Genomic DNA, 24,497 nt, shown 5'->3' on the forward strand with positions numbered 1-24,497 from the left:
AAGACAAATGGATGCTCTATAGTTAGTTCCTCAGTGATATTTTAATAATGAGCTTGGTTCAAGAGATAATTAACAGGAATGAGATGATTAATAATTCACTTTTTGAATTCTTTTTCCATTAAAGGGGGGAGGAGGGAAGCCTCATCCTTTTAAAAGATTAAATTGGTGTGTTTCAGAAAGCTTAGAGAAACCTCATTGGTCCTTGAGAGCTGATAGCTTCAAGACCAAACATTTTAGCCTGATATCTTGGGCACCTCTGTGGTCTGATTCTGACCTGCCTTTGCAGCATTTTTCTCTCAGTATTCTTGGGGCTACTATGTAAATCCACCAGGCTTGTTTTGCTCCCTGCCTTCTGTGTATTTTCCCATGCCATTTTCTTTGCCTTGACAGTGGCTCAGCCTGCACTGGGACTAGTCAGAGTCCCCTCTTTCATTAGAAGCAGAGGCCAGTAACATTTCCCAATGATGTGCACCCCACGCTCCTCCCTTCCTCCTCTGCCCTCCACACTGGGAGGACTCCCAGCCCTCTGTGGCACAGCCTGTGAACTTCTCTCTTGTGGCCTCAGTACAGTGCACCCTGGGTTATAATTATTTTGTACCCAGGTTGTTTGAACTACAAGTTCTAAGTTCTTTGAGGCTAGGGACTATTCCATTCATCGTTTTATTCTTCTAAGTTTCCCATTAGAAAACTTGGCATATAGTATTTATTGAACAGGTGAAAAAGAAATACTGTTGCTGTAGCTTCTGCATCAAAGATATGAAGCTGTATCAAAAGTTCATGACCACGTCAAAGCAGGACTGGAATAGAGCATGTAGACAGAAGTGTGCTTTGGGAACTACGAAGGCTGTGAGGGATGTGATTGGTTTTACTGCTTCTTAAATAAGTGGCATGAAGGATCTGTATTATTACAAGTCATTTATTATAGTATGACTCCTCTCATCCAGATACCAGATCTAGATCCCCTGTGTGGAATGAGGTGGGAGACATAGAAGGAAGCGGACAGGCCCCTGAGAGGCAGTTGGCTGTTCTACGTTAAGCAGGGTTGCAGGCTGCCCTTCACAGCCTTGCCCAGGAAAGTGTGAATAATGTAGGCCACTGTGGTCTTTGACCCACTGAGAGGAAGCTCTGAGAAGAAGTGATAGCTACTTTCTGAAGGCAGAAGTAGAGAATTCCAAAAGCACAGCTTTGGCCATTTGGTATAAAGTAAAGCAGCAGGCTTCACACATAAGTGGACTCTGAGAATGTCAGTGTACCACATCAAATACAAAAATGGATCATAATGGTGATTCTTCATCCAGAACAGATTCAATCAGGTTTGGCATATTTGGGTTTGATGCACTCTGCCGAACAGTGCAGGAACACCTGGTACATTTTAGAAAGATTTCCAGCGAAAAATAGTTTAAAATAAAATAAAAAGTTTGTGTTTGAAGGGATGAGCTTCAATTATACAGAAAGCCTCAATCTGTACTTCCAGGAAAAACTGACTTATCTGCTCCTAACTGTCTCCATGTTGCAATGCCTCTTTTGCTTTCCATTTTCCTTTCTTTCTACCCTCCAATACAGCTGTAGACTCTTTTTCCTCCTTGCCATATATTTATTTTATACTACTTCTTTTTCTATGCCTGATGCTGTGCTTTTGTTTTTTTCCAAACATCACTATAGCTTTGCGTCCCTCCCTGTGCACCTTCCCCACAGAGCCCCACCTTTCGGCTGCCCAGGCCCTGTAGGCACGTCTGTGTTGCTGCTCATTTCTTACGGAAGTTACTTGTTGGCAAGCTCCATTCACCCTGCCCCCTCCTCAGACTGTGCATTGCATCAATGTAAAGGCCTCGTTTTGTCACCTATGTTCCCCTAGTGCCCAGGGCAGTGTCTGGCACATGGAAAGGTCTTTGCAAGGTCTTATGAAAACCTGTTGAGTGAACAACAGCTCCTTGACCTTTAAGAGTCTTTGTTTTTCCTTTGTGCTGACCCTCTGTGCTCTCTCTCTCTCTCTAATCCTCTTTTGTTAATTTCTGTACTTGCTCTTTTGAGTCAGGATGGAATGCATATGTCTGTGGCTGAAGTCATAGAGAAATTTGAGGTACAGACACCAGAATTTGGAGGTACTCTTAAAGACACACTTTATCTTACCTGGAATGTAGGAATTAGGGTCATCTGTGGGAAGGGCAAAGGCCTGTGGAGATTTGCAAAAGCTATGAAAGCTCCTAGTGGTGGTTGTATAGGATCAAAACAGTTGTGTCCAGCTGAAGTGAGATGGTTGGATTTCAGCATCTAGGGCATACTGGCATCGCTCAGTACGCAGCCCAAGGAGGGCAGAGAAAGCTGATGACCTGGTCAACCCAATAAACGGTGCAGGTCCACCAGATGCAGGTGAGCCTCCACACTTTCTCTTAGAGGTCGCACTTTGTGCCTACCATGGAAGTAGGAACTAATTATATGATTCCCTGCAAAATATAATTGTGGAAATGATCTGCCATCCCTCCAATTATTTTTCAAATGTAAGTAGAAGTAATTTCTAGATCATCTTATAGGATTACTTTCACACATTCGAGGATGGGCTAATGTAGAAATGGGAACATCTTCCAGACCCCCACTGCGATACACAGCAGCATTTCCAGCCGTGGGTAAAGGCACAGCTTTTGGCTGAAGTCTGTGGAAAATACTATGCTCAGCGGGATTTCCTCTTTACTGTAGCGGATTTTGATTATTAAAGCAAGTTTTGCCAGAGCAGCTTTTCTGTGAAGTGTCCTCTAATTAACAGGAAGCGTGTGTATGAACAGTTGTATATAATTTTCATGGTGGCATTCAGAACATATTCTGCACTTGGCTGACTTTTTTCCTTAAGAAAGTAAACATATAATCTTAACAGAGAATATAAAAACTATAAAATCAAACCACCCACATCTTTCATTCAGTGTTTTTGCTAATGTTTTATTATAGCTTCACATTGCTAAGTAATACAAGTTCTTTTCTTTTTTAATACCAACCAAGAGTAGTTCTATACAAGTGTGGATGTTAGTTATTGCCATTTCTATTTTATCAAGCGGGTGGGAAAGGAGACAAATCGGCCGACAGGTATGTGATGAGTAGCTCCTCTGAAGCTACCCTGCTGAGTCCTCTGTGGGATGTAGGTGTGATACACACACGGTCTGCATCCTCCAGAGGAGTGTATAGGTAAGTTGGGAGAAGAGACACAGATATAATCAACTGTTGTTGAACGGTGCTAGGCTGTGTATTGTTGAAAGCTGGGTTGGTGGAGACCGTGGGTGTAATGGGAGTTTGATGAAGGAGATGATCTAGGAAGGCAGTGGTCGGTGGAAGTCAGGGTTTCTTAACACTGGTACTACTGCATTGTGGGCTGGATCATTCTTTGTTGTGGGGGTAGCAGCATCCCCGCCCTTGCCCACTAGATGCTAGTAGCATGCCCTAGTTGTGACAACCAAAAATGTCTCCAGACATTGACAGATGTCTCCTGGAGGGGGTGCAGAATTCCAGTTGAGAACCACTGGGTCAACTTAATTGAGCACAGTGTGGGCTTGGGGCTAAGTGTGAAGAATGAATAGAACCTAGATTGGAAATGTGAACAATATTGGGATGGTTTTAGTGGAAGGGATCCATTATGTAAAGACCCAGTCAGTTTCTACACCAGCCAGTCCTGGAGCTTAGCTGTTACATTTGGTTACTAATGGAAGTACTGTAATTGAAAGTAAACATTTTTATAGCAACTTGACACAGTAAGTTTATGTTTTTTTTTATTATAAATGAAAATTTCAGGCTTCTATTTTGTCTATCTTTGGCATATCATTTATCTGAACGTTCATTTCTGAAAGTGTAAGTTCGTGACAGATTGGAACCTTAAAACAACAAGAACTACAGGAGACTGGTCCATTACCACTGATACTTTGAGAAGCATGGAGGCTGTGGCCAGACTGGATTTAGGATGTGTGGTACAGGGGCGATAAGATGGGCTAGGTATGGCCTAGGTGGACCATCAGGTCAGACAGGTTCCTGAGATCTTCTTAGGCTTGGTACTCAATAAGCAATTTTAAGATGAATGAATGAATACTTCAAAAGCTTGCAATAAGAGTAAAATGCACCTAGAGATATTTTAGAAATGGAGGTGACTTTTAGAAGGGTATGTTAATGTCATTTAGTTTCTTTCTGTGGTTTTAGTCTTCCAGATATCTGCTTATCCCCACTTAGAAACCTTTTCTCATTGCTTGCCCTTGGTCCATAATTTTGAACTGATAATTGCCCAGGTGAAACTTTAATTTGTACATTTTAGAACTTGTTCAAATTATGTGTATCCTTCCCTCTTTGGATTTATAAACATTTTAATGTCTTGGGCACAAAGTAACTTTTGTGATTATTTGGCGATTCTTATAGTTGTCCCTTAAAGAAATAAAGGAGGGTACATTTTTGGTTCATTTACGTTTTCTGTGAGTAGAAAAAGGTTTGTACCCTTGGCACTGCTTGTATAGTGGTGTTGGTGATCTGTATGTATCTACTCATGATCGGGTTTCTGTTTGGACCTATGGACAGCACTGCTGTGATGGTGTGGAGGTTGACTGCATGGCCTGTGGCAATAGACCTGGGCTCACATCTTCTCTAGTAGCTTTGAAGAACTTCAGTTTGCTGAAATGGCACCTGTCCCTACTTTTTTGCCCCTCTTTTCTTTCTTTGAACATGTTAAACATACCTATTTTAAATTGCATACCTGATCATTTCAGTATCTGAAGTGTTTGTGGGTTTTTTCCACCCTTCTGTTTTTGTAGCTCTGGGTAATGATGCATTGTGTGTTTCCTGGAATACTTAATTTTTTAATATTAACTGCTTCCATGCTTATATCTTAAAATAAATTGCTTGAAATAATAAATAGAGCTGAAGGCATTGCATTTTCATTTGGAATGATGTTATGGGAAAAGATGTCTTGGTTTCCCATCTCCTAAATGTAAAGTATTTGGATATTGGGTTGCTTATAGGAGATCTGAATTCCACTCCCAACTCCTGCTGCTTAACTAACCTCTCTATCTCAGTTTTATCATTTTTTCAAAGGACTGTTAACTATGACAGGAGGGCACATGCAACCCACAAAAGGGACACACCTGAAATACCTGGCCCAGGTGACCAGGGACACTGTATCTCTGGGCCCCATAAGACACTACGACATGAGGCCACTCTACCAAGCCTGGGAGACATTGCAGCTCTACGAGGAAGGCAGTCGAAATAAGGGGACAAAGATACATATTCCGAATGAAAGAATAAAACAAAACTCCAGAAAAAGAAATAAAAATGGAGACAAGCAATCTATCAGATAGAGTTCAAAACACTGGTTATAAGGGTATTTAGTGAGAACTTCAACAAATAGGTAGGTAATATAAAAATGGAGATAAAAACACAAAAAAAGAATCAGTGAGAAATTAAAAATATGATAACTAAAATTAAGACTACATTAGTGGGACTCAAAAGTAGATTAGAGGAAGCAGAAGATCAAATCAGTGATTTGAAAGGTAAGATAGTAGAAAATACCCAATCAGAACAGAAAAAGGAATCCAAAAGATGAGGATAGTTTAAGGGGTATTCGGGACAACATCAGACATACCAACAATTGCATTATAGGGGTACCCGAAGGAGAAGAAAGAAAGCAAGGAATTGAAAACCTATTTGAAAAAGTAATGTCAGAAAACTTCCCTGACCCGGCAAAGGAAACAGACATAAAAGCCTAGGAAGAACAGAGAGTCCTAAGCAAGATGAACCCCTAGAAGAGCACACCAAGTCCCATCATAATTAAAATGCCAAAAGTTAAGACAAAAAGATAATCTTAAAAGCACCAAGAGAAGAGCAGTTAGTTAACTATAAGGAAGCTCCCATAAGACTCAGCTGATTTGTTAATAGAAACTTTGCAGGCCAGGAGGAACTGACACAAAATATTCAAAGTTATGAAAAGCAGGAACCTACAGTCAGGATAACTACCCAGAGAAGTGATCATTTGGAATCAAAGGACAGATAAAGAGCTTTCCAGATGAGAAAAAGCTCAAAGAGTTAATCTCTACCAAACCATTATTACAAGAAATGTTAAGGGGACCTATTTAAGAAGAAGAAGGAAAAGAAAGATCACAACTGTGAATAATAAAATGGCAATACCTACATATTTATCAATAATTAATTTAAATCTAAATGGATTAAGTGTTCTAATTGAAAGACATAAAATGGCTAAATGGATAGGAAAACAAGACTTACCCTGGCTCGTGTGGTTCCGTGGACTGAGCATTCACCTGTGAACCAAAAGGTTGATTCCTGGCCAGAGCACGTGCCTAGGTTGCAGGCCAGGTCCCCAGTTGGAGGCAAGTAAGAAAAAACCAGTTGATGTTTCTCTTTCATATAATGTTTCTCTCCCTCTCTTTCTCCCTCCCTTCCCCTCTCTCTCAAAATAAATAAAATCTTAAAAATGTAATAGCAAGAAAAATAAAACAATACCCTTACATATTCTGCTACAGGAGACTTGTTTCAGGTTGAAACACATACACAGACTAAAAGTAAAGCTATGGAGAAAAGATATTTCATGAAAAATGGAAATAGGGAACAAAAACTGGGATAGCAACACTTATACCAGACCAAATGGACTTTAAAACAAAGGCTGTAATAAGAGACGAAGAAGGACCCAGCAATTCTATTTCTGGGTATTTATCCAAAGAAAGTCAAAACACTAATTTGAAGAGACATTATACATCCATGTTCACTGCAGCATTATCTACTATAGCCAAGATAGAGAAGCAACCCAGGTGTCCTTCAGTAGTTGAATTGATAAAGAACAAGTGGTACTTTATACAGTGGAATTTTACTCAGCCATAAAAAATAAAACCTTGCCACGTGCAACAACATGAATGGACCTAAAGGGTATTAATGTAAGTGAGGTAAGTCAGAGAAAGTCAAATTGCAATATGATTTCACTTGTATGTGGAATCAGAAAAGTAAATAAATGAACGAACAAATAAAACAGAAGCAAACTCATAGATACAGAGAACATTTTGATGGCTGCCAAATGGGAGGGGAGTTGGGGAGAAAGGGTGAAAAGGGAAGGGGTTTAGAAGTACAAAATTGGTAATAAATTACAAAAGAAGTCATGGGTTTATAAAGCGTAATACAGTCAATAATGTAATAACTATGTATACTGTAAGAGCGTACCAGATTTACTAGGGTGATAGGTCACTTCATAAGTTATGTAATTGTCTAATCACTACGTTTGACACCTGAAACTGATATAATGTCAACTGTAATGGAAAAATAAAAAATTTTTTCACATTAAATACAATCACAGTAGAAGTACTGGAAAAAAGGAAAAAAGAGTAGATGGACAGGTCAGTGAATAGTTGTAGGACAAATGAGTTGTTTCAGATTATGGTCCATGCATTGGCGATTTTGCTTCCCTTGTTTCTGCAGCTTCACTGTTTGCTGAGGTAGTAATCGAGGTACTTTAAAGTCAAAGAAGTATAACATCTGTTGTCTGCCCTCTAGAATTTGACTAGACAAGACCCAGTAGCTCTAAAACACAAACTGAATACAGATATCCTGTTCTTTGGAAGTAAGTGGAGAATATTCAGGACTAAGGTGTTACAGTGTCAGAGGTGGGTTATAAGTTGGGCCTTGTAGGAAGAGGAGGACTTAAATTTTGAAGTCAAGAGAGCATTCAAGGCGAGGGAAACTAGGAGGTAAATGGAGGTAAAGGAGAGGTGGGAGATTACATGGACAAGGTGGGACCTCAAATGCCAGTTCCAACACTCCTTAGTCATCTCTCTAATACCACCATCCTCCTCACTCCAGCCCTGGACAACCACTAATCTTTCTGTCCGCAGATTTGCCTCTTCTCTGGACATTTTATATAAAGGGAATCATAGAATATAGTGTCCTTGATGACTAGCTTCTTTCACTTTAGCCTGTTTTCAAGTTTCATTTATATTGCATGTATCAGTACTTCATTCATTTTCTGGCCATGTAATATATTCGATTGCGTGGATATGAAATTCAAATTCTTGAGCCCAACCCAAGTATTACAGAATCAGTAACTTTGGAGCCGACCTCCTCTCCACGGTCTGTGCTTTGACAGGCCTCCCAGGCCACCCAGGTGCACGTGTGGGCTGACAGCCACTGCTGCAGGGCGAGCAAGATAAGCCTAAAGCCAGAGCGGGCTGAGCCCCGGCCCAGATTGTTACTTTCATCTCAAGGATAATGGGAAGCTATTGAAATGTTTTTAAACGGGGATATGAAACCATCTCTGTTTTTATTTTGTTTCCATTGTGGTATTGTCCTACTTAACTATCTATTAAAATTATATCAAGAATTAGAAGCAAATTGTTTCCCTAACCAATGACCTGGAAGTGTTGGTTACAAATCAGAAAGTCCACACAGGTAACATTTTTGTTAATAGCGGGTTAGAATGTAGTTCCTGGGAAGTCATTCTGCCAACAGCAGGGCAGTAGTAAGCTCTCTTTGATCTGTTCTGAAACATTTTTTTTAAGCTCAAGAGTAATAGACCTGCCTAAAGTCCATATAAACTCTGATACCTGCCTAAGTTTCATTTTGGGAACTAAATGAAGTGATTGGTTTTAATTACATATTAACTTCTTGATCTTAATCTGTAATTCTAAGAGACAGGTGAGTGTACTCAAAATAAAAAGGTATTAATTTGATGCTGTTTATCAGTTTAAAAATATGCCAGGATGGAATCCATAAGTCCTAGGGGACTGCTTTGGGGACATTTGTTAATTACTCTTTACTTGGCTGAAATCTCTGGTCCTCCTTGTTCCACTTTCTAGTTTTATCTTTAGCATTCCTTCTTAGTCCCTGTACACAGCACAGATGGGGAACTCAAAAAGGTTACTCTTGTGAATGAACACTCAACAGTGAACAGCACCTGTTTGTTCCTGGGTTTGGGTAGTCTAGATGGGGCAGTTGGACATCACTCTGCTAATGACAAGATTGTGCAGGGGTGTGCCCAGGCAGGCCCTGTTCTGCCATCATCCCTTTCAGTCTGCTTTAGCCTGCTTCCCCGGGCTGGGATGGGACAGTGGCTGGGTTAGCATGAACCTGGGTGGAGAATAAACCCTTAGAGAACATGTTCTGCTGGTGTGACAGCATTGTTTTCATAGCTAAAGGGAAACCCATTCTTAGTAAAGAATGTTCCCAGGGAGTGGATCATCTCTGTAAATCAAGTTCTTTAGTTTGGGCATTGCCAGTGCTTTGACCGCCGACACCTGTAATTCACAGCTTTCTTGGGGGCGATCTGAAGTAAGGCAGAGGCAGGTGTAGCCCTGTGCCAGGCACAGTGCCTGCCACTAGCTACACTCTCAAAATATCCCTGTGGAATGAGTAAATGAGTGAACAAGTGAAGGGATGGAGAAAGAGAGGCCAAACTCCCGTGGAGTTGTGATGGGATCAGGTACCCCCGGTAACTAGCCGTATGCTTGCTAAAGAGCAGAATAGCTCATGGGTTTGTGGCCTTAGAATAAAAATTACTGCAGTAATAGTAGTAACTAGTATGTGTGGAGCTCTTTCAGTGTCCCACTCACTAAAATCTCTGTATTCTGTCATTTAATTTTCTCACCATGCTCTGGGCAGAATTATGATCTGCATTTCACCTATGAGGAAACAGAAACTTTGATAGAATAAGTAACTTGCATTAGATGATCCCTTTCTGGCCATCCAGTACTGGAACATAAATCAAAACTAAGTGGCCCAGATGAGGATCAGCCCACTGCCCTTGGCATCATTATCAAAGTGCCCTAACCACTGTGAACAGAGAACCAGGGCCTCACACAGACCCAAGTCAAGCTTGCAGCGGCCAGACTACCTGCCCACCTACTTTCACCCCATCCCCGTTTTAGTGCGACCAGACTGAGAGAGAGAGAGAGAGAGAGAGAGAGAAAGAGAAAGAGAATATGTTCTCATTTAGGCAGGTTATTTTTGTAACAATGTTAAGTTTTGGATTTATAGGCAGCTTATTGTCATGCTTAGTCATCAACAAAGTGGTGTTTTATTAATATAAACTGGAAAGTAAGGAGAAGGGGGTGAATTGTGAATTGATGATGGGCTGACCTTGTGAAACAAGGTTTTTGTTGCTATTTTTTTATCAATCAAGTTTGAGGTGATGTTTACATATTTAAGCACAAATTTTCAGGAAGGCTTTGGAGCTAATAGGTCAAAAACAGGTTAATTTTGAAATGCAGATTTTGCTTATATCTTCATAAAGGTGAATAGTTGAAGTCCTGGAAGTATGTGATGTCTTCAAGAGCAAAGGCATTAGTATGAAGAGAAAATAGATTATAAAAGATATTGCAAGACATCATGATATCTTCATTCTGTCTGATTCAAGCACATTAGTATGTGCTAATATTCCTGTTTTCTGCCTCGAGATTTATGACCCTGTCTCATTTATGTTAACCTATAGAAAAAATATTAGGTATATAGTGTACTTCTATATTAACAGCAAAGCCCAGGTTAGTTTTCTAGGAATTTTTTATGAGTCTAGTAATTTTTCCATCATAGGTTGCTAGAATGCTTCCAGGTAAAGAACATCAAAATTTAAGCCATAAGATCCAAAACCTGACATTGTTACAAAACTAACCTACCTAAATTAAGTGAACCCCTATACCGCTACACATAGGTTATTAAAAAAAATTTGATGGGATCTTTTCCTCATTATTTTTGTTGATTTTACAAAGTAGGACTTTATAAATTGACTTTTAAAACCTGGTATAAGAAAAAAAAACACAGAAAGATAAGAATAATAGAATTCGGTGGTTCTCAAATGTTTGGAACAGAGATTTGCCTTCTGTCCTGAAAGTTATTTCTGACACACATTGTAAAGGGAAGTAATATGTACTTGTGTGTGTTTGCACACCCACGTTTCTCCTGGTCCCACAGTTCTCTAGTGCAGTCGACTACAATGTGTTTTGATCACATAACCCAGTAATAAAAAGTTTATTTGAGGATATATCCCCAATATCTGTATATTTTAAATAAATATATTTAAATATGAAAAAATTTTATTAAATATTTTTATTAAATATAACTATATTTAAATATAAATATATAATAAATATATTATTATACTTATGCAATTTGTTCATTATAAAGTGTTCACAAAATAGCATTTAAAATGATGGGCTACTGTTGAAATAATATTATTTTTATATTTTAATGATAAAAATTTTCTTTTTCTCTCTTCCAAAAGTTTTTCTTAGTGAGTACAATGTAAGGTAATGATCAGTACTATGATTTGAAGGTCTGCTTTTAACTGTCGTTAAATTGTTGAGAAGGTCCCTCTCTAGAATATACAGATGCAGATGGAAAGTGTGCGTCATTGCAGTTGAAGAACAGTGGTACTCACTCATCTTCCATCCCACCTGTCAATCATGCAGCGGTGCTAAAATTTTCATAATTACAGTCTTGCTGTCTTCCCTGATGTTAATTAATTGTTCCTGATAACCAATTAAAAGATGTTATATTTTTATATTTAAAAAATTCACTAAAATTTTTCATTTGAAATACTTTTAGATTAGAAAATTATCTCTCTGGGTTTCACAGTGACAATTTTTATAGACAAGCATTGTTTTCATTGACAAAGTACCAAGCATTTCATAAAATTTATTTTGTAAAAGTTAAAGCTATTTGATAAAAAAATTAAAAACAGAAAGTTACTTGATAAATTATTGTTTCGACGGGACAAATCCAGAAGGAAAGAGGTGTGTGTGCATGTGTGTGGTTTACTGTCTGTTGGGCAGTGTACTATTGATGCCATTTGTCACTGTGAAAAAAAGTGAGCACATTCAGGGCAGGTAACATTTTTATAGAAGAAAAAGTCTCCAGAATGCACTGAAATATCCAATGGTAGGATAATGTTAGAGTAAATATGCAATAGAATTTATGCACTCAATAAGATAACTTTGAAGATTATAAAAACAAAGTATTTATAATATATCCACAATATCCTACACTAAAATGCTTATGTTATTATATAGCAACCAAGTAAAGTGTGTATGTTCTAAATGTTGAATTCTTGGAAGGTAATATGAAAAATAATTACTTCAGGATGATGAGATTATGGGTTTTTTAATTAAAAAGATGACTTAGCATTATAAACATGGAAAAAAGAAACCAATGTAAGTTGATTAAGAAAACAGGGCCAAAAATGTTAACTGGTTAAAATGAAACATGTTAAAAATATTTATTAAAGCTCAATAATGTTTATTTGTTTAATACAAACAGATTGAATGCCTGGTAAGTACCAGGGACTATGCTAAGGCCAATAGATGAAAAAGCAGTTTTCCATGATAAAAATCATATTGCTTAATTTATAAAATATCATAATGGTTCTTTCAAAATTGCTCTGTGTTTCATAATCCCTCTTTCTGACACTGATTCCCTAAAACTCAAGTTTCAATCTCTTGCAAAACAGCATCTCTTACTGTTATCTTTGGCTTGGTACCCTGGTATTTGCTTTCAAGTAAGATAAACCGAAATGGACACTAGAAACACATTACTTTTTGTGTAATCTCATGTTTAGTTAAACAGCATTGGAATGTTGACAGTTAGCAGATGGTTTGTTGGGGCTTATTCTATACCCCTGCCTTGCTTCCCAACAAATGAGACACATTGGTGAGTATTTCAGTTAGGAATGTGTTCATCTGCAAGTAAGAGAGAACCTGAGCTTAAATGGGTAGATGTGTTTGGTCTTTTCCTGGTAAATCTGGAGGCTGATTTGTTCAGGGTTTGTGTTTCTTGGATTCTCTTGGTTGTCCTTTTCCTGATGCTCATTGCCTCACAAGGGAAAGGTTGCCTTTGCACCTTTAGTGCTCATGCCTAAAGCATGAGGAAAGGCAGAAACAGGGGGCATAGCATCTTAATCTATCTGTTGCAATGGGAGAGCAAAGCCTTGTCCAGAAGCCCCCCTCCCTGCACTGGTGGGCTTTAGCTCACACCTCAAGTGCCAGATCTGGATCACATGGCTGTCCTAGCTACAAGGGTGGATAGGAAAACAAGCTTGAGTTTCGCAGCCTCCATAGGCAAGGAAGAATAGCTTCTGGGGTAACTAATCTAGCATCTGCCACAATACTTCTTGCCATCCCATCTTTATTGCAATATAATGCCTAGTGAGGCCAGCAGTGAAAAATTTGCCATGAAATTATATAATTTTGAGGTACCCTATGCAATGATTAGAAAGTTTTTGGAGTCTTCAAAAAGGAAAAGATTATCAGTCATTTCCTCCCTTTTTATTTGAAAGGAGAATTTATATTAGGGTCCTCCATCTCTCCTGTTTATTTCAATCTCTTTGTAAACTGTCAGGTTATAAGAAAATCTGTTCTTTTTTTCTCTTTCCTTTGCCTGGCTTTGACTTTTTCCATGTGAGATACATGAAAGGCCTTAATCAGCTGTACCTCAAATCAGAAAAAAGAAAACTGTATATTTGAAGTATGAAAATAGGTGAAATAACTGTTGCATTGAATACCTAAAGCCTTTGAAAGCACACGGAAGTCACTTTATATTTTTTATGGAAGGCTACCTCTAGGACAAAAAAGTAAAGGTAATATAATTGAATGGATGAAACAGTTGAGCAAGTGCCTATTACTGCTTGGTTCTTTTCTTATTTAATCCTCCCAGCAAAGTAATAAAAAAAGGTATTGGTTCCATTTCACAGATTTGGAAACTGAATCTGAGTGAGAAGCCAAGTCATTTCTCCAAGGCTACTTAACTGACAGGGCCAGAATTAAAAGTAGGACAGTCTAACTCTAAAGTATGTATTCTTTTTATTTTAAAAAATTTTTATGTATTTATTTTTAGACAGTGGAGAGGAAGAAAGAGAGGAAGAGAAACATCAATGTGTGGTTGCCTCTCATGTGCCCCCTACTAGGGACTTCGCTCACAACCCAGGCATGTGCCCTGACTAGGAATCAAACCGGCAACCCTTCGGTTCACAGGCCAGCACTCAATCTACTGAGCCACACCAGCCAGGGCTAAAATACATGTTCTTTAAAAAAAATGTTTTCTCATTGTCTTCCATCTGTGCCTCATTTGTTTTTAAACTTGCTTTCCCAGAATTGCTCACAGTAAATGTCAATTTTTAAAATCTATCTTAATTCAAATTGATTATGTCCTTTTATTTACTAGAGACTCCCTAGGTGCCACGGTGCTGCACCACCTGTGTACACACCCCAGGATTCAAACATGACTAGACATGTCGGGAAGCCTATGGAAGGAATCTGGCAGGGGTTGCTTAATTACATAAGTTAACTGGCAGCCTTCTGGGGAGAACTAATCCTACAAGAAGAGAATGGAGGACGCAAGTTTACTTAGAAGTCAATGCCACAGAGTAGAGGATAAATCTCAGTCAAGTGCAGTACAACTTATTTAGCCTGTCCTCTGATCTAATCCCTGTGGACTCGTGGAACCAGGAGATTGCCAGATACAAGTATCTTCACAGATTTACATGGGTCACTGAGTGTTCATGTGACAGCAGCAGATTCAGCAGCAGCAGCCCAGATAGCTTATCACCCAGGCAATTGTGAGTGTGGGTTACTAGGGCTTGGGTGCAGGTATTGGGGTCCTCAGCAGATCTGGGTCTTGCAAGGGTCTTGAGTTGAAAGGGTGAAGATTTATTGTCTTGCTGCCTTCAGCCTGCTGTAACAAAATACCAAAAACTGGATGGCTTACAAACAACAGAAATTCATTTCTCACAGTTCTGCAGGCCGGAAGTCCAAACTCAGGGTACCAGCATGGTTGGATTCTGGTAAATGCACTCTTGTGGTACAGACTACAGACTCCTTGTTGTGTCCTCACATAGTGGAAGGGGCAAGGGAGTTCTTGGGACTCTTTTATAAGGACGCTGATCCCGTTCATGATGGCTCTGCCATTATAACCTAATTGCTGCCATCCCACCCCCCTCCAACCTTCTAATGTCATCACTTTGAGGGTTAGTTTTCAACAAATGAATTTGAGGGAGACACATTCAGACCTTAGCCCTTACTGATGCAGTAGCTAAGAAGGCTGCCTCAAGGAACACAGGAGGAACTGACTTTAGAGATGGAGATAATTGGGGCAAATGGTTAAGGGTGATAGAATCCTGTGGTAGTGATTGGAAGTGGAATCAGGGAAATATTTGCTTAATTCTCAGTCTTCATCAATTTGCAAATATATCAACAACGTAACAAAAAATGTGGGCAAAATAAGATACTACCTTATGCACTTGCAATTTTTGAAATTAACTGACAATAGTATTTCTTTAAACATAAAATCACATATAATTTTCTTCAATATCAGTGTCAATGTTAGAAGTGAAGACTTCTGGAAATTCTTCTGAGTTATTTAGGCTATTTACAGTGAGATGTAACATGCTAGACACACTGCTTTTAAATTCATACAGCTTTAGCATTCACTGAGAAATAGTAGTATTTGATCTACATTTCTATTTGACTAAATTTTAGTCACCTTTGTTCCTAAATGAATTACCGAGTTTGATCTCTTAAACATCACCAAGAAATCTTTGATGTTCAGCACTGGAGTGACAATTCTTTAATCATCCATTCAATTAATATTCACTGAAGGCCTCCTGCTTGCCAGTCCCTTTGCTTACAAAACTGACATTGTGGAGAGAGAGGTGATCATAAAAATGAGTACAGAGATAAAGTTTTAATAAATTTAGACAAAACTTCAGCTCAGGTGGTTAGAGAGGGTCTCCAAAGAGGTGATGCTTAAGGTATCTCATCTTAAATGATAAGAAAATCAGCACTGCTGTTACACTCATTTCTACTTGTGAGAACTCTGTCTATTCATTAACGAATGTTTACTGTCTCCTGTGTGCCAGACACCACTCTAGGCTCTGGGGATTCAGCAGTGAACAGAGCAGCAGACAAAAATCCCCAGCCCTTTGGAATTTATGTTGCAGTGAGGGGAAGTGGAAAAACAAATTCATCCGACATACAGCATGTGAGATGCTCAGTGCCAAGGTGAAAAATGAAGCACTGAAGGAGAGTATGAAGTACTGGAGTGGCTGGTACAATCAGGTGGTTAGGAAAGTCCTCACTGAGTAAATGAACTTTGAGCTGGAAATGAAGATCTGGGATCAGCCCAAAGTTGGCAAACCTTTTCTGTGAAGGGCAGCTAGTGAATACTTTAGGCTGTGGGAACCATACTGCCTCTGTTGCAGCCTCTCAGCCCTGCCATTGTGAGGCAAAAGCAGCCCTAGACCACATTGTAAATGAATGGGTGTAGCTGTCTACCAATGCAATTTTATTTATGGTCACCGAAATTTGTATTCCATATGCTTTTTACAGGTCATGAAATACTATTCTTCTTTTTTGATTTTTTTCCAGCCATTTAAAAATATAAAAACTAACCAAAGGTGGGTAGGATCAAGGATGGGAAGTAGGGATGGCTGTGATGTGGGGAAGTGGATGACAAGGGGGGTAAATGGAGACAGCTGTACTTGAACAATAAAAAAGAAGTTGAAAAAAATAAAGGTAAAAATATAAAGACTAAATTTGGGCCCTGGCTGGTATGGCTCAGTGGATTGAATGTAGCCTGCAAACCAAAGGGTCGCTGGTTTGATTCCCAGTGAGGGCACATGCTGGGTTGTGTGGGCCAGGTCCCCAGTGGAGACCACATGAGAGGCAACCACACATTAAAGTTTCTTTTCCTCTCCTTCTCCCTCCCTTCCCGTCTCTCTAAAAATAAATAAATAAAACCTTTTTTTAAAAAGACTAAATTTGGCCTGTGAACCATAGCTTGCCTACCTGTCCACTAGATTCAGAGATTTAGCCATGTGTGTTCCCTGCTTTGGATGATGTGTAATGGCATGTGTTTGAATGAAAAGATGAAATGTACTTTTTGTGCTTTTGTAGATATTTCCTTGTTTTAGCTTCAAAAACTTTGTTGCTGTTTTATGAAGAAAATAAAAATCCATCTGGTTATTTCAATGACAAATATTTACTTCACTTGTATTAAATTCATGTCTTACAGCTTTTACTTCTAGGCTCTGCTGTGCAGTAATAGCTTTTGTTTTCAATCCATCATACTACAGTATTTCTGAAGACATTGTAAGTAGCAATTAAGAATTTAACCAAATAGCATTGCATTTCGATGCACACTGTAGACAACTTAATAAAGAATGGGTTAACTAATTACAGGTTTGCTGTCTTACACAAAGGTTTAGAGTAGGCTGTGCAAGACTGGCTGACACTTGTAAAATGTCATCAAGGACCAGGGCTCCTGCCCTTCTGTTTGACCATTGTTAGCATATGGCGTTTGTTTTCACATTTGCAAAACGGTGAAAACAAACATTCCTGTACCTCTAGGCACCACTTTGAATGTCTGAAAGGGAGACAGAGAGGGATGAAGGGCATGACGGACTTTGTCTTTCCATTCATTAGGGGAACCCTCCTGGGGATCATCTGCCTTACCTCATATGGGCCAGAACTGTGTCATGTGGTCACCCCAAGCTGCAGAGGAGTGTAGGTAAACAACTTTGGAACTGAGCACGTTGCTTTCCTAAACAAAACCAGGCTTCTGTATTAAGAAAGAAAGGGAGAGCACTACTGGGTAATAACTAACATTTGTCTGCTATGGCTTCTGAAAAAACCAACCAGGAGTTCCAGGTCCCTGCCTTCCAATTCTGCCTTGGCTGAGTTGACATGAGTGAAGGCAGTGAAAGCAGTGACTGTTATCCCACAATTCTTTTCCATTTGCTTCCCAAATTTATTTTTATACTGGTTGTGAGGTTTACGTCATTTCAGAACAGTCAGATGGGAGAAGAAAGCTCTTAGTGGTAAGGAAATGACTATGTAAGTTACTGCTATGTGAATTGTGGATGTGTGCCCAGATGTGAAGTGCCCTTGATGCCCTCCTGTTTTCACATGGGAAGCCTTTCCATTGCCCAGGGTTCTGCTGTCTCCAAGTGCAGGCCTCTGGGGCGGCTGCCCCCAGCCACTCAAGCCGGGGCTCTCCCAGTTCCAGGCCACATTCACTTTGGCGTATCTTAAAACCAGTGGTTGGTGGCATGACTCATCTTCCTGATGTTCACGTCACAAACATCCACGTGAAAACTTCCTTCCGTGGGTTAAATTTCTCCTTTTTGTTTATTTGGATGATTTACTGTAGTATTAGTTAATTTTCTGTAACCTTAGCCCTTTTTCAAAATCTTATTTTAAATGCTCCGAGTCCTGCTGCATGTATGGGGAAACCTGATTTGTGTGAAATGCTGCATCTCTATGACCGGGTACTGTTGCTCCCCTCTGGGCTGTGAAGCTCTGTGTGAAGCTCGCTGTCTCTCAAAGTAAATGTCTTCTATGTAATATTTTGACTATTGACACAGTCACACTGTTCAAAAACATTTAAAGTTTATACATGTAGAGAGTGTAAACTCTTGCTCCCACTTTGTCCTCATTACCCAGTTTCCATTCCCCCAGCCCCTGTAACCTTCAACAGTTTTTAAAAATGTAAATACAAGCAAATACAAATGTTTTTATTTTTCTCCTTTTTTCTTTTCTGAAAAATATACCTAGTTTACTCACAGTTCTGCTCTTTGTTCTTTTTCACTTGTATATTTATCTTGGAGACCTTTTCATAGCAGTGTTAACGGCACAAACAATTTCCCCTTTTGTCTTTTTAAGGTGCCTAGTATCATAGTGACCTCTTGGAAACACAGACCTGGTCATGCCACCCCGTGCTTTCCCCTTTAAAAGCAGAGATACCATTACTTACATTTCACTCCTCACACGACTGTCAGTTGTCACCATTGTTAGTGAGGAACTGTCTTTTGCTTCCTGAGCATTGTCAGTGTGGAATTATGCATTTGAATTTTCGTTAGAACAGCTGTTTCTCTTTTTTTCTTTAGTTTTGCTGAGATATAATTGACATAACATTGTGTAGCTTTAAGGTGTACATGTAATGATTTGATGTATGTATATATGTGATATGACTATAGTTAAATTTAGTTAACATCCATCATTTGAGCTTTAATCTTCTGCAATACAACTTTCAAATACTGGCTGTAAGGAGGGAGAGGTGTTGAGACATGGATACTTTTAAATATTGATATTTAAATGGGAATGTAAATTGGTCTTATACTTTTTTGGGGGTATGTTTGATATACAACATTAGTTTCAGGTGTACAACATAATGATTCAATATATATGTATATTGCAAAATGATCACCACAGTAAGTCTAGTTAACCTCCATCACCACATCATGTTACAAATGTCTTGTTTGATGACACTTTTGAAGATCTACTTTTTTAGCCACTTTCAAATATACAATGCAGTATTATCAACTATAGGCACCATGCTGTACGCTGCATGCCCAGGACTTATTTATTTTATAACTGGAAGCTTGTACTTTTTGACCGATGTGTCCTTGTTGAAAAGCAGTTTATCTACTAGGAGCCTGAAAAATGTCTCTGCCCTTTCACTTGGCTTTCATTTGTAGGGCTTTGCCCTAAAGTACTATTGTGAGACACAATAAGAGATTTATAAATACAAATGTTCACTACATGATATTATCTCTAGTGGTGAAAGTTGCAAATATACTAGGTATCCAACAATAGAGAGATAGTTCACTGTACAGCTACATGATGGAATTACCAGGGAGATATTAAAATTTATTCTCTTGAAAACTTTTAATGACGGGACAGTATTCATGATTTATTGCTCAGTGAAAGGAACAAGGTGCAGCTATTTTTTTATCCAGTGTGGTCCTGTGAAGGAAAAGACCAATTGAGTTGCATAGGGGATTATAGTCCAGCAATAAATGCTGTATGTGTGTGAGAGAGAGATCTATCTATGTGTATAGGGTAGGGGGTAGGTACGTAAAGACACTGTATGAGTGTCTTTGATGTATCCTAGTATTGAGAATGTATGAGTTTTTAGGTACATTGTGGGGTAGAGGTAGATGTTATATGTATATACGTCATACAGAAAACCAAGGTTTGATTATATAACAGCTTCATTTTTGATCACTCTCATGAACATTGGAAATGTCCTGGATATGTAGATTTCCATATAGGAACATCAATCCAGGCTCTTGCCTCTAAGTAAATTTTGACAGTGGTTGTCTGAGTAATAGGATTGTAGGTAACTGTTTGTTTTTACAATTTCTATACTTTTAAATATGTAAATACATTCCTTTTATAGTCAAAGGACATTGTACTCTATGCTCAGAAAGGTCTGTTCAGAAAGTATGCAGCCATGTAGTATGAAAAATAGAGACACTTATTGAAGAAGATACAAGATACAAGAACATTGTACGTAGGGCAATGATGCATTAGGTCCCTTTAAAGTGGGCACCTTGGGACCTCACGTAGTTCTCCAAGTGTCTCTTCCACTGTTCAAAACACTCTGCAAAATCCTTTGTGGGAATTGCTATCAGCTATCCTGTCATATTTTTCTGAATCTCATCTAAGATCTGATATCTCTTCCCTTTCAAAGGTGGTTTTAGTTTTGAGAAAAGCCAGAAGTCATAGGGCATCAAATCTGAGCTGTAGGGGTACTGAGTCACCTGGGTGATTTGATGTTTTACTAAAAAACTCTACATGAGATGTGATACATGAACGAGTGCATTGTTGTGATAAAGCTGCCAGTCACCAGTTGCCCATAGCTGCAGCCTTTTTCATAGTATTGCATCTCTCAGCCCATGAAGAACATTGAGGTAGTACTCCTTATTCATTGTTTGGCCTGGAGGGGCATACTCATGATGGACAACACCTTCCCAATCAAAAAACTCAGTTGACATGGTCTCAGTCTTGCTGCAACTTTGCTGCACCATCTTTGGTTGTGGAGTAGCAGGCATCTTCCATTGGGACAACTGGGCCTTTGTTTCCGAATCATAGCCGTAGACCCATGATGCATCTCTGGTTATGACCTTCTTGAGGAAATCTGGTTCATTGGTAGTGGTTTCAATCAAATCATTAGCAACTGCAGTACCTTCTGTTCCTTCTGTACCTGATGTTCCATCAGTACCTGATGTTCCTTCTGTTCTGGTAGCAGAAACCACAGAATGAATTTTGCCATAATAGGTTTCATGCCAAGATCCTGCATCAAAATCTTGGATGCAGTAGTTTTGGAATCCCTAGATCAACCTCTAGTTCTCATACTCTCAGGCATAGGTCTTTGTTGATTGCAGCCTGTAGACGTTCAACACTCTCATGTGTTCTGCTTGTTGCAGGCCTTCCAGAACATGGATCACTTTCAACAGATTCTTGACCATCTTTGAAGCATTTGTGCCACACTTTTATTTGCACTGCACTCATTGCATCATCCCCGAAAGCCTGCTGAATCATCTGAATAGTTTCCGCAGGGGAATGTTGAAGCTTAATGTAAAATTTGATGCAGATTTGTTGCTGTACTCAGTCATTTGGAATTCGACAGCCACATGCGTTAGCATGTGCACACGACAGTGCACATGCTCACTCAACAGTGTCTACTGCCCCCACTGTCTAGTACAGTGAAGTCATCATTGTTCACGCATGTGCATTTCATTCGACTCACCTTGGCTGCCATGTTACATTGATGCCGTGCAAACTGTTCTCGTTATATTAACAGTGGCTGGACCTTTTCTAGATAGACCTTATATGTTCTTCCCAAATAGTGAGGGTTACTGAAGAACAATTTTCAATAGGGAATGACATGATTATCTTGACAAGAACACGCTGGGATCTTGATCAAAATAGGTGACTGCTTTGACCACAGGAATAATAAAATCTACTTTGTAGGGATGTAAGGGGAAATTAAGTAGGATGGATGATACTTTTTTGCAATAATATAACTACATTTCTGAAATTGTATATCAGAAAAAAACTTTTTCAGAAACTAAAAGTAGCTTAATTCAAGAAATTAAGATAATGCCCATATCAATTTGGATTTATAATCATACAGTAATTTGGGAAAAATACTGATATTTAACAATATCATTGAGCTTAAAGATGTCCTATTTTGTCAGCTTTTTATTTCTTATGAACTTTGCTCTTGTTAGTCATTCATAGACCTCAACCCAGTGATCACAATCTCTTTGCTCATGGCATATGACAGAGTTCCAACTCAGAGACATCTGTCACTGAGGCTTGGAGGGGAAGGGTTGGTGGAGGCAATTGCTATGTGACAGTTTGTTTTTCAAACACTTTATTTCCTGTGACAAGAGGTCTTCCAGGCTACTTGACCTCTGAAAATGATTCTTTAGCCATTATAACATTTACTTCACCACTTAAGTTTGTTCCTTGTGCAGATTTCCAAAATCATTTAGGAAAAGCAAGCTTGTTTTCTCATGTTTTACACACTGTTTAAAGCAGTGAATATTGTCACTCCCATCTAAATTAGTTATTAATATAAACCTTTAAATTAAGAAGATTGATAACATTTTGAGAACTACAAATGTGTTTTCAGCTCTTGAAGAACATACCTGACCCCTAGTGACTGCGGAAGTAAACCTGAAAGATCAGAGGAATGAAAAGGGTTAACAAATAGATTTCAAAATTAAGTGGTACTTGTTACTTACTCTCACCTTAGAAGTGGAGAACATTTTTCTCTTGTGAACTGATGAAAGGATGCTTTCGTGCCAATGGCTTCAGCTGTGGAATATCTGAAGGAGGTTTCTGAGAGGGATAAAAACATTGCTGCTCCCAGGAATCAATGAAAGGTCGACATCTCCGCTAGGCCATGCATAGTTTTCAAATGGTTTTGAGCAGAGAGAGCTTTGGTGGCAACTGTAAATGTCACTTCCTTTGGGTCTGAGGGAGGAGTGGTCGTGGCCCTCTCAGTACTATATGAATCTCTCACCTCATATCTAGTCAGTTCTTTCAAGCAATCCTAGTTGTGCCCCAGGGTTCTGGGGAGTCTAGGTGAAGAAATCATGGTGTCGGGACTCACTTAGACCTCTGCTGGATGTCCACGGAGTGGACAGTGCATAGCACCTACATACATCACCTCTTTTCTATATCAGTGACCTCTGACAGTGAGAAATCAAATCCAGTTTAGTTTGGAAATATCTATATATTGTTTCAGAAGAGCATTTCTCTTTATTTGTTTTCTCTCTTTAGATAAAGAAGAAGCAGCAAGACGTGGTTAGATTTCTGGAAGCCAACAAGATAGAGTTTGAGGAGGTGGATATCACAATGTCAGAAGAACAGAGGCAGTGGATGTACAAAAACATCCCCCCAGAAAAGAAGCCTGCTCAGGGCAACCCTCTGCCACCTCAGATATTTAATGGTGACCGGTACTGTGGAGTAAGTTGCTAAACTGTTATTACACTATTTCTTTGCACTACTCACATCAGAAAGTTACCTACAGTACAGTGGGTTTTTTCAGTGAGGACTGTAACCTCTTCATCCAGTGCCTATTCAGGTCCACAAGTCTAACAGAGGGTGAAGTTGAGGAGGAAGGGATATGAGTCTGAAATCACAGATAGTGTTTGAGTCTGAGTCGTGTACATCTGGGAGTTTTCCTGTCTCCCTGTTGGCCTTGGAAAATGGGGTGGGAAGGGAAGCTGTGTGCATGTTTTTATCGTGTTCTAAATTTCAGAGCATATTTTTTTATTAATACATTTTCAGGAGCAGACTGGAAGGAGTATTTTTGAACCTTTATCCCTTTATGGTATAAAAAACTAATAGCTGATTATAAACAATATTTTATTTTTTATTATAATGAGCCAGATGGATTATTATGAATATGTAAAATACATTAGGTGCCTTCCTGCCATATGTAGTATATGAGAAGATGAAGTCCCTTTTGTCTAATTATTTATTTTCCTTCTCACCCTTAGGTTAAGAAAAAAATCAAGAAGGTTCTTTCTAATAAGTAGTTAGAATGTGCCAGAGCTCTGACTGTATAAGTCAGTGTTTATTTTGGGACTCATTAGAATGCTTTAAGGATGGCTTGGAGGAGGGCAAGGGGCTAGGCCACAGTGTTTGGTGCCTGAGAGGAAATGAATAGCAGGGTTGTCATTAGGGGGGAGAAAAGGGATGGCAGAGTATTTTCCGTGGTGTGAAAGGAAAGAGTTTCCAGTGTGCATAAGGGAGAACGAGATACCAAAACATAAAGCCATCAGTATTGTGGACAGAGTTTTCACATACATGCCAGGAGGAGAATTCTGAACATAGCACTAGATATAGATTTGAATTCTAGTATTACTTCATGCTGGCTGTGGTGCTTTTGGAAAATCATCTCTGTAAATCTCAATTTTCTCATTTTTAAAAAAATTTTTTAAAAGATCTTATTTATTTATTTTTAGAGAGGGAAGGGAGGGAGAAAGAGAGAGAGAGAGAGAGAGAGAGAAACATCAATGTGTGGTTGCTGGGGGGCTGTGGCCTGCAACCCAGGCATGTGCCCTGACTGGGAATCAAACCTGCGACACTGGTTCACAGTCCGTGTTCAACAATTTTCTCATCTTTAAGCAAGGGATGATAATATCTATCTTCATGAAATATTTATGACTGTTTCTAAAGTGCTTTTAAAAGTACGTT

General features: G+C 39.1%; 1 protein-coding gene across 4 annotated transcripts in view; it reads left to right on the top strand.

The window, feature by feature from the left end:
* SH3BGRL2 (SH3 domain binding glutamate rich protein like 2) overlaps positions 1-24,497 on the top strand; it is a 63,561-nt gene that overhangs the window by 13,568 nt on the left and 25,496 nt on the right. For 2 of the 4 annotated variants that reach the window (XM_028509096.2, XM_028509097.2), the window contains exon 2: positions 23,076-23,261. In XM_028509096.2, the coding sequence (XP_028364897.1) occupies positions 23,076-23,261 (186 nt within the window). Of the gene's footprint in view, positions 1-2,450; positions 2,499-2,997; positions 3,076-23,075; positions 23,262-24,497 lie in introns of those variants that run through there. The other 2 variants (XM_036024384.1, XM_036024383.1) reach the window with 2 other exon arrangements.

This window comes from Phyllostomus discolor, chromosome 4 (genome assembly GCF_004126475.2).
Source record: "Phyllostomus discolor isolate MPI-MPIP mPhyDis1 chromosome 4, mPhyDis1.pri.v3, whole genome shotgun sequence".
NCBI classification, from domain to species: domain Eukaryota; kingdom Metazoa; phylum Chordata; class Mammalia; order Chiroptera; family Phyllostomidae; genus Phyllostomus; species Phyllostomus discolor.